We start from the raw sequence: 15,167 nt of genomic DNA, 5'->3' as shown, positions 1-15,167 counted from the left end.
CCACTGAGATTCACAAAACTCCCACAGAACCCCGTAGGCAGCTCAACTCACTTGGTGCCTAAATTTTCAGGGTAAAATTTCAGCACCTAAATTTTTGCCTCTGAGCATGAGCTCTGCTGCCTCCCTCTGGGCATCTGGACGCCTATCTCCCACCATAGGCCCAGAGCGAATCACAAACCAGGAAAGATAAGCGCTCCTCTCCCTAACTTAGGTGTGAGGCTCAATCAAGTAGATGAGCGCAGAGGCTGCATACCTGGTCAGGTCCCATTCAAAATCTGGGCGAGAAGGGCACCCACCTTATAACTGTTAGCCCAGTGGCTAGAGTACTCAATTCCCACCTCTGCTTGAGGAGAAGACAGGATCTCAATAGAGGTCTCCCACATCTCAGGAGAGATCCTTAGACAATTGAGGGGCCTCCATTTTAAACATATCAGTTGCTACTCCTGAATAAGCTGGAGGAGTTGCTATTAAACAAATTGTTTCTGCAGTGCCCCAGTTGTTTCTCAGCCAAAGGCATGAGAACTCAGGACCAAGAATTAAATATGTGTTGAATGCATGACATTGCATCAAACTTAGCAAGCAGAAATATCTATGCGCTGTAACTAACTTACTACTTTATTTCCAAGTTTGGGATGTTGAGGGGAGGCCTGTTCTTTCCACAAAACTTGTGTGTAACTGCCAGAGGGATTCTCTTACAGTTATTCACAGAAAAACGGGCTCCTGTCTAAAAACTTGATTAAAAATTTTAATAAAAGTTGCTAAAGAACATACTTTACAGCTATTAAAATTATATTTAAATGAGGTCAAATATGATGGGTACGGTATGTTTTTGTTTAAAAAAATATGTTAAGAAAGTAAATGAGCATGAGTGATGAGTAATGGCAAAGAAATGAAAATTAATTCAGCCTACTGGAAGGATAAATTTTATCAAGCACATAAGCAAAAGTGTGTCAGTAACACACGAGGCAAGGTGATTATGTACCACATTATTGCTCCTGTTCATTGCGATTTGGTGGGTTGCTTCAGTGAGTACCATAAGGTTAAATAAAAGTTGTTGTTGGAATCGAGGAGAAAGTGAAGAAGCAGAAGAGAGAAAGAGACAGATGGAGGATAGAAAAGAGGAGAGTGGATAAGAAATGTTGTTGAGAGAAGGGAGTGAAGTAGCGAGGCCTTGGTAAGCAATATTCATGGTCTATAATGTGGCACTGTTCAGAAGTCCCTCGCAGAAAAATGAATTCATTCTTCTCATGAGAGGGTAGTGTTCTCCAGGAGAGGGATTCAGGAGCTCTCCTGCTCCCTTTCACTCAAAGGAAGAGCAGTCTGGGGGGGTTAGTTTTGTTTGTTTTAAAGACTAGACAAATTCAAATGTAATGACCGGTGACTAGGTGTCATGGAGGGTTGTGATAGGAGAAGTCTTTCACCTGTATGTCAGCTGTTCCTTGTAGCACTGGTTGATAGTGACCCAAAGTAGTTCCCATTGAATAGCTGTTTGGTGGTCTTTTTGATTGATGGCACTCCATAAAGAAACCTAGGATTGATGGACTTGAAGACTGATCTGTCCTCTCTTCCTAGAGTTAGACCCCCTAGAGCAGAACGGAGGCATACTGGTGGGACAGCACGAAGAAGCTTTCACTGTCGTAGCTGGAGATATACCTGTTCTGTGGAATAACAGAGGAGTTTAATTCCCAGGGCTGAACACTTAGTGACAGAATTCCCTTTTCTATCAACATACAAACTTAGCAAAACTTGTTTCCTGTCAATTTGCATGATTATTTCAAGTTCAGTTCTTTTGAAAAATAATGTTAGCTATGTATTTACATTAGTCACTGTTTGTGGCTAATTTATTATATCATTCATTGTTATTAACTATTTCACTTACTCAGTGCCTGGTCAAAGACATGCTTGTGTGGACAGCTGCAAAGCATGTTATTAATGGATTCTCTGCAGAATATAGAGTAGAGTAAATGGGCAGGGTCGTCCCATCCACATCACAGCACACATACGTGCATGCATTCAAAACTGCTGGGGTTCCCTTTATTCTCAATCTGGGAATAACCAAATGTAAACCATAGCCTACGTTTCCTCTTGGCTGGCTGGCTGTTTCTAAGCGTGTCCCCTGCAAGCCCTCCTGCCTTAGTTCTTCCTTCCCAAGAAAGGGATGTGCAAACCCTTTTATACTGGGCACTCGAGCTAATGAAACTCCTCTGGCCTCACATAACTCAGCAGAATTGCCCTGTCTCTCCCTCATAGCACCTGCCAGCCTCTTACAAGTAGGTTTTCTTACAGAGAAATGTACATTCTGGAAAGAATTCCTCTTGATGACAAAAAACAGGGAAACTTCTGGCTTTGTTTCTAAGGCAACACACCAACCTACATCCAGCTTTTAATTTCTGTTGGGTATCCGATTTATTCTTACTGCTATGCAAGGTCCCACGGTTCCTTTGTCTTTTTCCTGTCTGGCTTTGATCCTCTCTGCCTTTTGAATATAGCACAGCTGCTGCGGCCTGGGTCTCACACCTGCACTAGTCAATAGATGAGAGGCTGGATGTGGGAATAGAGCTGGGCCAATGCTGCAAAACATTGTTTCTATAAATTTCCGTTGACATTTTTAAGGAATTCATTGTAGCTCTCTGCTCGCCCCTTCCAAGAGGAGTCTTCACTAATATCAGAGCCAGTAAATTAACAGAACCAGCAAAATTTAAGCAAATATTAAAGAATATTCATGGAAAATGAATGTTAAATCTGCTGTCTCAGAGCATTTTCACAAGGGAGCTTATTCTAACCGTTATATTCATCCAATGGGGGAACTGGGCTGTACCAGGGGCTAGATGATGTATTGGACTACATATCCATCCAGGGGAGGGAGGGGAATAAGGAGTCCCACTCGGCCCCTGCAGAGGAATAAGCAGGTGCTGCATGCCTGCTTACATATCCCTGGAGCAGGTAATGGGGGGGTGGCTAGGAGGCACAGGGAATGGTGGATCCTCAACTCCACTGGCCAGTGCAAATGAGCCGGTACGAGCAGTGTCATAATTTGCTGCTGGGCTGGGTCTGGCCACCACCAAATTATCACCTCTTCCCTGCCCAGAGCAAGAGAAAAGCAGCGGAAGAATTGCAGAGGGTGTCTGAGTTCTAGTTTCTTCCCAGGGCCGCTCCTGGGGTGGTGCGGTTTATGCAACCCTTCTTCAGGGCTGCATCTAAATTCACAGCCCCTTGTGTTCTAGATGATCATCCACGCAGACTATATTTTGAATACTTGCACCAAACTGCTCACAAAGGAGCAAGAGACCAAGAAATGGTTCTGCCAATCTTTCTGGGTAATGGATGCATTCAAGAAAATTGCAACCTGCATGTGAACAATTTGCAAAGAGAAAGAAAGGCAAAATTCACTATATTAGTTATTCCTTGCAGATATTCATCCATCTCCACTGAAGACCACGTGGCCTTCCCTTGGGCCACAAGAAAATTCCTGGCAGGCCACACTTGGAGTAGAAACTCAAAAACACATTGAAATCTGAGAAGCCCTTAGGGACATTAGCTGCAGATTTCTCCATTACACACAGTTTCTTCATGTTGTTCTTCCAGTGCAGATGAAACTTGACTATGCAGCTGTTGTGAGTTGTGAAATATATTTTCCAAGAGGATCAATTAATTTGTGTTTCATGAGACTGTATTTAACAAACAAACAGACCAAGAAAGTAACAGCCCTTGTCTTTTTTCCAAACACTGAATGAAAATATTCTGTCACACTGGAACATAATAGAGAGAGTGCACTTTCAGCATGCAGATGTACAGCAAAAAGAGCCTTGTTTTATGTTCTTTTGCACAGTTGTATGAACTCAGTGTACTCGCAAATGCTTTTTGGGGGCGGGAGGCTGTGACATGAATTAATGTCAAAGCAAATGAAGTAAAATGACAGGCAGAGAATCAGTTGCAGCACTGCTGATGATCCCATACATTGCAGATCTGTTATTGACCATCTAATTATCTTTGGAAAATTGTGCTTTCAACAAGCAGGCCTTTTATCCTGAATTGATATTTCTGTAACAACTACTGGTGGAAGTCAATATGCAGAGGAGCAAAAAGGTGTCTGGGTCTCATACTGTACTGTATATTCAAAGGAACACACATTTTCCCAAGCAGGCTGTTCAGTGAGCTTCAGTGGGCCAGATTCAATTGCTTTGACCAGAGTTAAGCCAGGGGTGAATTTGGCCCACTGTCTGCACATGGAAACTATGCACTTCAGTACGAAACAGATTTACACCTGGTTTTAGCATTCATGGTAGGACATTCAGAAGAGTAGCAGAGTTTGATTTTTTTTTTCTTTTTCCAGTCCAACCACCTCTGCTGTCTTTAATAGACATTGTGTGGGCCAGATTTTCTAACATGGCTGCTAAACTTGCATCTACAAAATCTGCATGTGCCAAACCCTGGTGTTTGCATTCTCAGGTTAGATGGCGACAGGCATAGAAATCTACTCCCTGGAGCCAACATGCATCCAGATTTTGCAAAAGCACTGGATGTGCCTGCCTGTCCCTTGGGGCCCTTATCCTGTAAATACTTCCACACATGGGTAGTCCCCGCTGGCTCAGTGGGAGTATTTGCATCGTATGGTTGCAGGTACAAGGCCTTTATTGGTTCTTTGGAGATGCCTAGGCCTGAAAAGAGGGTCCTATAGTTGATATTATAATTTTGTATTAAGACTTCAATTTTTCATTACTACTTAGCACTCAGATACAGCAGATCAGCCCCTCCCACAGTAAACGCTCTGGGAGGGAGCCCATGTTGTCTGACCAGGTGGGCAGGGTTCTGCTTCCTCTCCCCCGTCCCCCCAAGAGTGTAGGACCTGCCCACAAACCTGGCAGATTATCCCCTGGGTATGAGGGCCATCCCTGTGAAGGCCCTGTTCCTCTGCTAAGGCTCTGGTCCCTGGTGTGGCTCCCTCTGGCTCCCTGACAGCATGTCTATATTGGAGCTGTGCTGGCAGAGCCTGCAGTGGCTCTCAGGACTCCTGGAGAGTTCCGTGGAAAAGGAAATACTCCCGGGTATGCGTTGCCTTTCCTTGGTAAGGTATGTGGGGCTGGAGGAGGGATGCTGTGCGTTCCCTTTGGCCCAACTTCCAGCCTGCCCGATCTCCTCTCCCCCCACCCCCGAAACTAGACCATGCAAAGTGCCCTCTGTAGGGTCTCAGTGGAGAACCGGAAACAATGCCACAGAGCTGGCTCATCAGCCCTGTGTGTGGAGACAGTCGTCTCTAGTATTGATCTAAGGGTGACGATTTGGCCCATCGTGCTTGAAATCTCCAAAGTGTTGTGCAAACCTCAATAGCGCTGTGAGGCAGGTGGGTATGTTTCCTAGACATCTGTTTGTTTGATGTCACATAATAATAACGGTTACATTTAAAAGTGTTATAGGCACTCAAAAGGAACATTAAATCCTCTCGTTTCTTCCTTGTAATTAAAATAACTCCTGATGCAAAACAGCACACTGTGGATCTAGGATGAACCTAGTCTCCTTTCTCTTACTCTTCAGAAATCGAAGCAAAGGAAGCGTGTGACTGGTTACGAGCTGCTGGATTTCCACAATATGCTCAGCTCTATGAGGGTACGTTGTTATTATTTCTATTACTCCTAAAGTGTACTGAACATCTCAGCAGACACAGACCTGGTCTAAAATGTTTACAATATACAGTGTTGCCAACTGTTGTGATTTTTATCCTGAATCTTGCAATATTTCGTGATTTTTCTTAGAGCGCCAGCTCCTGGACTCATGTGAATATGTGAAAATCTCAGCTTTCATTTTTTTAAAAAGTACATTTCTAGCCCTCGTGTTTGCAGAGAAAAGCTTGAAAATGTGGCCTGAATCAGACCCAAAGTTCAAAAACCAGGATGCAAATAAAAAGAAAACAAAATGTATTTTTTTTACTCTCATTAATTTTAAGACCAGCTGATGATTTTGGGGGCCTGACTCATGCTGTTGAATGCTTGGGGTTCGCAATACTGTATCTAATGTCCTGCTTCTACAAATTACTCTGCCAGATAAATCTCTCCACGTGCACAGAGCTGCTTGCGGATCACAGCCTAAGTTTAGACATAACTTCTAGTTAGACTTGTCATAATGAGTGAATTGGAAGGAACAAGGAAGGAAAGGAGAGACAAGAAGGATGAAGATTAAGAGCTCAGTTCTTTTAACACACTGATGGGAGATGGGACACTCAGAAATCAGAGAAAGAAAAATAATTGTTATGGAAAAGAAAACACAAAATATATAGAAAATGAATCTGAAAATGCAAACTCTCTGTCAAGCTGGTTGTAAATCTTCTAACCTGATCTTCCCACATTTGTGTGACTCTCAATGGAAGGCAAGGACAGCAACCAGCTCAGTGATAATTCAGATCCCAGGTGTGCTGAACCACTACCCCAGAACTGGGTGAAGTTAGTGTAGCCAGCAGCGGGAAGATGGGACTCTTCCCTCTGGCTTCTCCTGCTGGTTGCATCCAGAGCTGGTGATTGGAGGCTTTCTCTCTTCCCAGCTGCTGTTTGGCAGCTTCTCCAGAAGGAAGTGGAAGAGTTTAGTCTTGCTGCTGCACACAACAAACAGCACAGTGGGGGCCAGGATTGGCTTCCTCTTGTTTCCCTCCCTCATAGCTCAAAATTGGGGCAAAATTATTGCTGTTGCCCCGACTTGAAGGTTGGGGAGAGAGCAGAAGAATGTTCCCATCACCCCGCCCCCTCTGCCCCAGTAACTGGTCTGTGATGAACATCCACAATTCCCTTAAAGTCAAGAGGAGCCAAAGGTACTCAACATCTAATAAAATCTGCTGGAGTATAGTCATGATACTGGGATCCATCCAACTGTTACAGAAACACAATAATCTGTGTACACCCAAGTCACTTTTCATTACAATTGTCAGTTTCCAGCATTTCCATCTTGTTTTTAAATTTCAGACTAATATTTGGGGTGACTAGTATGGTCAGCTCACTTCTCATCTATTGCTTGAGTTACCCTTTGTTTAAACTCTTTGTTATTGTGTATTGTGCTAACAAAATAGTCAAACCATTTCTACTGCATGGTAAAGTCTGTCTAGCAAATATTTCACTGACTCGCTAGGACAGGAGTGGATGGCCTTACTGCCCATGTTGATGATTAAAGTGTTGTGGTAATTCTCAGATCTCATTTTTTGGGGATAGTGATCAGGTAGCAATGCTAAGCATCTAATATCTTCTTATAGCCAGAGCCATGTTGCTATCTCTTTGGTTCACAGGACTGTCAACTCCCCTTTTAATATAAAAAATAAAATTATGTGAAGTGACCAAACAAGTCCTGGAAGCCATACAGGGAAACAACTAAGGCCAAGTTAAATAAGTCATACACCATTTCTGCCGATAAAATACATGCAGTGCATCTTTGAAATAAACTGTTTCCATTTGAATAAAAAGTAGTTGGTTTAATACTATGTTTCCTTTTTACAGATTCCCAGTTTCCTATTGACATTGTAGCTGTAAAGAAAGATCATGACTTTCTCGACAAGGACCTTGTAGAACCCCTTTGCAGGTAAATGACATCCACTGTTTCTTTTTTTGGTATCTTAAGAACCTTGGTGGATTTTTGTTTTGAAAGTAGTGGCCCAGCCTAAGAGATGTTTGTTTGTCCTTGTCAATTAAGTGGGTGTAATCTGTAGTTTTTTTTTTTCAGAATAAATGCTAGAAACCTGGATTCATTTCTCTCCCAAAAATCCTACAGCAGGGGCCAATTTGCTCTCTGAAAATTCACAAGATTTAAAAAGGGTCCAAATCTATCAGCCCATCTCATCAGTGGAGTGAGGCTGGCTGCCTTTTGGAAAGAACAGTGCCAGCAAACCCAGCATAAATTAGGGATCTGTGTGTGGGTAACACATGGGTAACTCTGCCCCTGACTACCACAAACAAGAAGAAACCCCATTGCCCAGAACCTTCTTCCCTCTGACAGCAGGGCTACTATGCTGCCATTGGCTCCCAGTTGTTGTTGTTATTTAATTGTAGTACCGCAGCCCTTAGGAGCCCTAGTCAGTGACCAGGACCCCATTGTGCTAGTGTAACACCAACAGACCCCCATCATCAGCGGGCGGGATCAAACCTGGGACCTCTGTCTGGAGCTAAATGCATGAGCCTCTGCCACATGAGCTAAAAGCCATATGCCTGTTAGCTAAGACTGTAGAATTTCATTAATCTCGCTCTCTCTCTAAGTGGTCTCCATGCTACTATCTGGGACAGAACACCACACCTGGGAGGTGTGTGGGTTACACTACGTGCTATATAAATACCCAGTTGCAGATGCTCAGAGCTCCACCCTTGCCAGAGAGTTAATGTGTTTCTGTTTGTGTTGCTTTTTGTTCTTTGCCTGACGGGAGTGTGCCACACACAACTTATGCTTTGCCCCACCCTAACCCCTCACCAGCTGTGGAGCACCTACCTTGTGGTAGTCCTGGAAAAGGACTTTGGGTGGGGGAGAGGAAATGACACTGCAAAGGCACTGACTGCTCCCCTTTTCCTTCTCCTGTGCTCTACTTGGGCTGGGTTCTGCTCCTCTCTACCTGAGTGAGTACAAGGGAGCATCAGGCCCATAATAAGGCAGTGTCCACTACATGAAACTGCAGCTTTCACAATGTCAATAACACATTAAGCCTGGAAGTGATTATTGGTTCTAGACATCTTAGACCCACTGCATATGGGGTGATATGCATGCAAGGAGTGATGAGCCTGGGGCAGGGGACTTCAGAGCGGCATTTGGGAGAAGCCAGTGGAAAAGGTCCCTCAGGATACAGCTACACTCGAGCTAGGGATGTCATATCCAACTCGGGTAGATGTACAGGCACTGGCATGCTAGAAATAGAAGTGTAACTGCAGTAGATTGCACAGATGTTCAGACTATGACTGTGCTGCTCTCTGAGCTCCATTGGGCTCCTTGAGCTTGGCTCTCCTACAGAGGGGCTTGAATGTGCTGGTGGAATCTGCCAGGCTCCTATGTCTAGGTTAATTTTTGATTGATGGGGAAAACAAAGTGGTGGTGGTATGACCCAAATGCCACCTACTTGTGGCACGAAAACATGGCCTCACTCACAGTAAATTATGCAGGTATATGATCCTGCCTCTCCTTTCTTACATGAGGAATTAAATAGTTAACAGTGCTGACATTTAAATTATGATCATTGGGCATCTGAGTTAACACCTCACTGAGATTAGTGGGGCAGTTCACATTCGCAGAGCTGCTGTTCCGAACTCTGTGCAAACACACAAAAACATCCATGCAGCGGTCACACCCGGCTCACATTTTTGAGGATTTGTTTGCAACCGGAACAGTTAGAGACCTTTTTTTAAATGGAAGATGAGATTCTGGAGAACAAGGTAGCAGCTGGAGAGGTGTGTCGTTGATCCACCATAACACTGGGCTGTGTTCTAGGCTCTGGTATAGTCTAGGGCAGGGGCAGCCAACCTGTGGCTCCAGAGCCACATGTGGCTCTTCAGAAGTTAATATGCGGCTCCCTGTATAGGCACTGACCCTGGGGCTGGAGCTACAGGCACCAACTTTCCAGTGTGCCGGGGGGTGCTCACTGCTCAGGCCCTGCCCCCACTCCACCCCTTCCCACCCCTCCCCTGAGCCTGCCATGCCCTCGCTCCTCCCCCCCCCGAGCCTCCTGCACCCCACGAAACAGCTGATCAGGAGGTGCGGGTTGGGAACGGGAGGCGCTGATAGGCGGGGCTGCCGGTGGGTGGGCGGCGGAGCCCGGGCCATCCCCCTTGGGGAGACAGGGTGGGAGCACCACCCAGCCCCACTATGCCCCCAGAGCAACTCACCCCCAGACGCAGCTCCACTCCACCCCTTACTCCGCCCCCAGCCCAGCTCTGCCTCCAGCCGCAGCTCCACTCCACCCCCTGCTCTGCCCCCAGCCCAGCTCTGCCTCCAGCCCCAGCTCCACTCCGCCCCCTGCTCCGTCCCCAGCCAGATCTGCCTCTAGCTGCAGCTCCACTCCGCCCCCAGCCCAGCTCTGCCTCCAGCCCCAACTCCCCTATGGCCCCTGCTCCGCTCCCAGACCAACTCCAACCCCAGCTCCACTCCACCCCCTGCTCCGCCCTAGCCCAGCTCCGCCCTCATTCTCTCTCCATCCCCAGGCCAGCTCCACCTCTAGCCTCAACTACTTTCCCATCCCCAGTTCTGCCCCCAGCTCCACCTTCAGCCCACGCTCCTCTGCTGAGGAAGCCTTGGCTGTGAGTAATGGTGGGGGAGGGGCAAACATATTCCATTACTGGTAAGGGTGGGGGGGAGTGACAGGAAAAATTTGGGCACCACTAGTCTAATCCATAGCTGTATGGGGAGAGTAAGACTGTATCTACCATACAGGCAGGGGCAGAACCATTATTCTGCCAGGTGTTAAATTGTTTGGAAGGATATCTTTTCAGATCCCAGATTTTCATTGTAATATGATCAACTCTTAGTTGAGAGCCATTGGGTGCATCTGGCTGTCGATATTTGTGTCCCAAGGTCTATACATAGACACACCTTTCTTACAAGTTTCTGTGTTAAATTGGGGCAAACGGAACCTTGCTGGCCCACAGCTGTATTTAATTTCTCCAAACGGAGAGGCCTCATACCCAACAAGAGAGCCTCTCAGAAATCATTATTGTCAATATTTTAATTGTTATACTGACCTAGTGGGACCTCTGAGGGACAGGGGAAGGGTCAGTTTTTATTTCCCTATATTCGGTGGCCCATATGAATGAGTTTGCTCAATTTCAAGGTTCTATTTCAACAGGAACAACGAATTGTGCTGGCCAGTCACACACTTACAACCCTCTGTATTTTATTAGCTATCACATTTTTCAAAACCATGCAATATACTTTAACCCCCCATAGCTTATCTGACCACCATAGGCAAGCTCCAGGCCCTCCCAGTGCTCTGTGATGGCTGGGGCATTACTACAAGATGCTTGCTGGGGTGTCATGTAGGAAACAGCTGGCCAGGATGTCCACTTGTAAAATGGAAAACAAAAAAAGTCAACTATTATTTGTGTGTGCTGAATGTCCCTCATAGGGCCCAATCTAAAACTCCCACTGACTTCAAAAGAATGCATGACCAAGCCTTTAGACTGATTAGTGAGACATTCAGCTCAACTACATAGATTTTTCATTTGCAGCGTAACTTTGAAGCTGAACTATCAGAGCAGCTCTTTAGGCTGAGCAGAGTTTGAACTCTGGACCCCCTCACACAGACTTTTACCGCTAGAGCTTAGGCTCTGAATTTCTCAGCTTTTGTGGACAGAAGTCAGCCCTTTAACTTTATTTCAACAATGTTTTTTGTGTTATAATGAAGTGTAAAAGAAAATATGAGCGACATCACAAAGAAAGCACTTCTCTTATAGGGTAGCTAGTAGCAACCTCTATTCAGAAAGCCTAACACTTCCCATTTTATAAAGTCTAGTGATTTTCTTTTTGAGCTAGTCTAATACCTCCATTGTTTGCAACAGGCCTTTTAAATTTTGCAGGGGGAAAGCCCTCAATTTAGAGAAGTACCTTTTCTTTGTTCCCATGAGATTTTATTCCGGTTTTATTGAGGTATAAATGGTAGGAAATCGTTGTTTCCTTTCTCTCATTTGCATTCCTGAGGCAAGATTTGTCAGATAGCCAAAATAGAAATTGAACATTAACATTCTGTGGCTGGGCCTACTTCCAAAGCAGCAACAATGGACACTGATTTGGGAAGATGTGTGAACTTTCAGAGCAACTGTTGGAGGGGAAGAGCCAGGCCAAGTTCCACCTGCCTTCTCCCTAACTCATCACATGGCCCCCGTGGCCCAGCGGTGGAGCAGGATCTCTCTCAACTGGTTTGTTCTGGGCCTGGCTCTCCCCAAGCAATTCCTGGACCCACCACCTGGCTCCAGTGGACAGTCCTTCACTGAGAGATAACAGCTTCTTTCCTGCTACTGCCATCTGAAATTAGTCCTATAGCTCAAGTGGCATAAGCATATACTTTACTGGTGAAAATTCAGCATTCAAACCCTGCTTGTGAGGCATGGTGGAGACTGTTACAGCTGTGTGTAATAGTCTGTTTTTACCTTTTTCCTTAAAAAAAACCTCTAGGAAATAATGTGCAAATAAACTGCTTTAAAAGAACATTATTTAGGTTGCACAATCTAGCACTTAAATGTTTGACTTTGCAACCTGAATAGCATTCTTTTAACATACTGTTTTTCATGTAAATATATTGACCAAGTTTTTTAACATGTGTATAATTTTTGAGTCTTAAACCACTGTTTAGGCCCCTAAATAAGTGCCCTTATTTTCAAAAGTGCGAAGCACTTACCAGCCCCTATTGAATTCAATATTTTTAAACTGTGACCATTCATTCTTTACATACTTATTCTCTATTTCATAGCTTGTAATTGCTCCAAGGGGCACTATATACTATATAGATTATTATACTGGTAAGGATTGTTTAAATGTATATTATATACTCAATACTCTACAGTGTTGATACAGAATTCCAGATTTTTTAAAACTTGGGTTTTGAAAAAAAAATTGTTCAAGGTGCCATTAGAAGATCAAGGCACAGTAAAAGCCCAATCTAGTTCAATTAAAGGCAATAGACAGGCTCCTAATAATTTCGTTGAGGGTTGAATCAAGCCCCAAGGCATATACAGAATATTGTAAAGTCTAAGAACATAAGAATGGCCATACTGGGTCAGACCAAATGTCTATCCAGCCCAGTATCCTGTCTACCGACAGTGAGCAATTCTAGGTGTCCCAGAGGGAGTGAACCTAACAGGTAATGATCAAGTGATCTCTCTCCTGCCATCCATCTCCACCCTGTGACAAACAGAGGCTAGGGACACCATTCCTTACCCATCCTGGCTAATAGCCATTAATGGACTTAACCTCCATGAGTTTATCTAATTCTCTTTTAAACCCTGTTATAGTCCTAGCCTTCACAACCTCTTCAGGCAAGGAGTTCCACAGGTTGACTGTGCGCTGTGTGAAGAAGAACTTCCTTTTATTTGTTTTAATCCTGCTGCCCATTAATTTCATTTGGTGGCCCCTAGTTCTTATATTATGGGAACAAGTAAATAACTTTTCCTTATTCACTTTTTCCACACCACTCATGATTTTATATACCTTTATCATATCCCCCCCAGTCTCCTCTTTTCCAAGCTGAAAAGTCCTAGCCTCTTTAATCTCTCCTCGTATGGGACCCGTTCCAAACCCCTAATCATTTTAGTTGCCCTTCTCTGAACCTTTTCTAATGCCAGTATATCTTTTTTGAGATGAGGAGACCACATCTGTAAGAAGTTGGCCCTACCTTGGATTTATATAAGGGCAATAAGATATTCTTCGTCTTATTCTCTATCCCTTTTTGAATGATTCCTAACATCCTGTTTGCTTTTTTGACTGCCGCTGCACACTGCGTGGATGTCTTCAGAGAACTATCCATGATGACTCCAAGATCTCTTTCCTGATTAGTTGTAGCTAAATTAGCCCCCCATCATATTGTATGTATAGTTGGGGTTATTTTTTCCAATGTGCATTACTTTACATTTATCCACATTAAATTTCATTTGCCATTTTGTTGGCCAATCACTTAGTTTTGTGAGATCTTTTTGAAGTTCTTCACAGTCTGCTTTGGTCTTAACTATCTTGAGCAGTTTAGTATCATCTGCAAACTTTGCCACCTCACTGTTAACCCCTTTCTCCAGTCTTTTATTTTAGAGCTCCTAGAAGGTGCTGGATTGATAGCACTGGAAAACTAAATCTTGTGTTTAGCCATGGAGCAGGTACAGCAGCGTCCTTGGCAGTGCAAGCTTTCCCACGCCACCTCTAGGGAGAACCTCACTCAGGGAAGGTCTGTACCACTGCTTAAGTTGATGTAACTTAAGTCGCTCAGGGATGTGAAAAAGCCACCCCCTGAGCGACGCAAGTTACATTGACCTAAGCACCATCCACACCGCTCTCCTGCCAGCATAGCTTCAGCCTCTCACGGAGGTCGAGTAATTATGCCGACAGCAGAGCACTCTCCGATCGGCATAGCGCATTTTCACCAAACGCGCTACAGCAGCACAGTGTCCTCAGTGTTCAGTCCTTGGCTCCTATGCAGAGTCTCCTAACACAGGATCAGATGCCCCTTCCCATAGACTAACCCATAATAGGAGGCTAGGCTGCTGGCAAAGTTTCCTGCAGATCGTCCCCTTGAGAAGCCACAGAGTTTGGGGGGCTGAGTCCTCTCCAACCCACGTATCTTGGTGTTACAGTAAAGGGTGGCCCAGATCAGCAGGGGCCTAGGTGGCTGACCCCTCCATTCTATGCAATTGCACTTAGTCCCTCCTGGCAGCATAGCTTCTGCGTGACCTTGGCATGCCATTGGCTGGGTTCCCCTGCAGCTGCTACTGAGCAGCTGCAGTCCAGACCCAAATGGAGTTAATACAGTTCCAAGCCACTTTAAGGATGTCTGAGGATAATCTGGAAGGCTGTTTAAGTGGGACAATAGGCCACCCACTGGGCTGCCCAATTACACAGCTTCTGCTGTACTATACTATTTATTTATTTATTAATCACTGTTTGGTGCTGTGTATGTCACAAAAGGAAGACAGTTCCTGAGTCTGAAGAGCTTACAGTATAAAAGACAGGAACAACAAAAATTGAATGCCTAGGTAGTATATCAGAGACATATGACATTGATGATTCAAATTGCACTGCCATTGTGCTGTGAGGGACACATTAAATTGACGTCAGTGTTGCTGTTTTTATAGTATGATTTGCAAGCTTTCCCCAAATTCTGTGCAGCTTTCCTGACAAGTGTTTTGGTACATCCATAAATATTTTTAAAAGCCCAACCCTCCTGAGATAAACTCTGGATTTTATGTCTTTCCTTCAAGCTCAGATGTCATGTTTTGTTAAAGTTCTAAATATACAGCCCTCTCCCATGACTTGAGGCAGTGACGTGAAAGTGTAGGTAGCATCTCAGTGGCCTCTCTTTCTTTGATCAGAACATCAGTGACAGTCTTTTTGCCATCAGAGCCTTTTGTTTCTGTGAGGGTTTGTCTATCATTCACGTAACAGATATAAGCAGATGAGGAAAGCTGTCTGCTGCCATTGGCACATCAACAGCATGTGAGAAGTTCAAACAGACTGGATTTAATTTC

General features: G+C 44.6%; 1 protein-coding gene across 4 annotated transcripts in view; it reads left to right on the top strand.

Annotated features, from left to right (window-relative positions):
* Positions 1-15,167, top strand: part of LOC112116016 (stAR-related lipid transfer protein 13-like) — a 361,349-nt gene that overhangs the window by 310,044 nt on the left and 36,138 nt on the right. For all 4 annotated transcript variants that reach the window (XM_026653538.2, XM_026653540.2, XM_026653539.2 and 1 more), the window contains 2 exons: positions 5,533-5,604; positions 7,473-7,554. In XM_026653538.2, the coding sequence (XP_026509323.1) occupies positions 5,533-5,604; positions 7,473-7,554 (154 nt within the window). The remainder of the gene's footprint in view (positions 1-5,532; positions 5,605-7,472; positions 7,555-15,167) is intronic.

This window comes from Terrapene carolina, unplaced genomic scaffold (genome assembly GCF_002925995.2).
Source record: "Terrapene carolina triunguis isolate 2854851 unplaced genomic scaffold, T_m_triunguis-2.0 Scaffold141, whole genome shotgun sequence".
Taxonomy (NCBI): domain Eukaryota; kingdom Metazoa; phylum Chordata; order Testudines; family Emydidae; genus Terrapene; species Terrapene triunguis.
The sequence above is the reverse complement of the archived record's forward strand: the minus strand, read 5'-3'. Positions and strand labels throughout refer to the sequence as shown.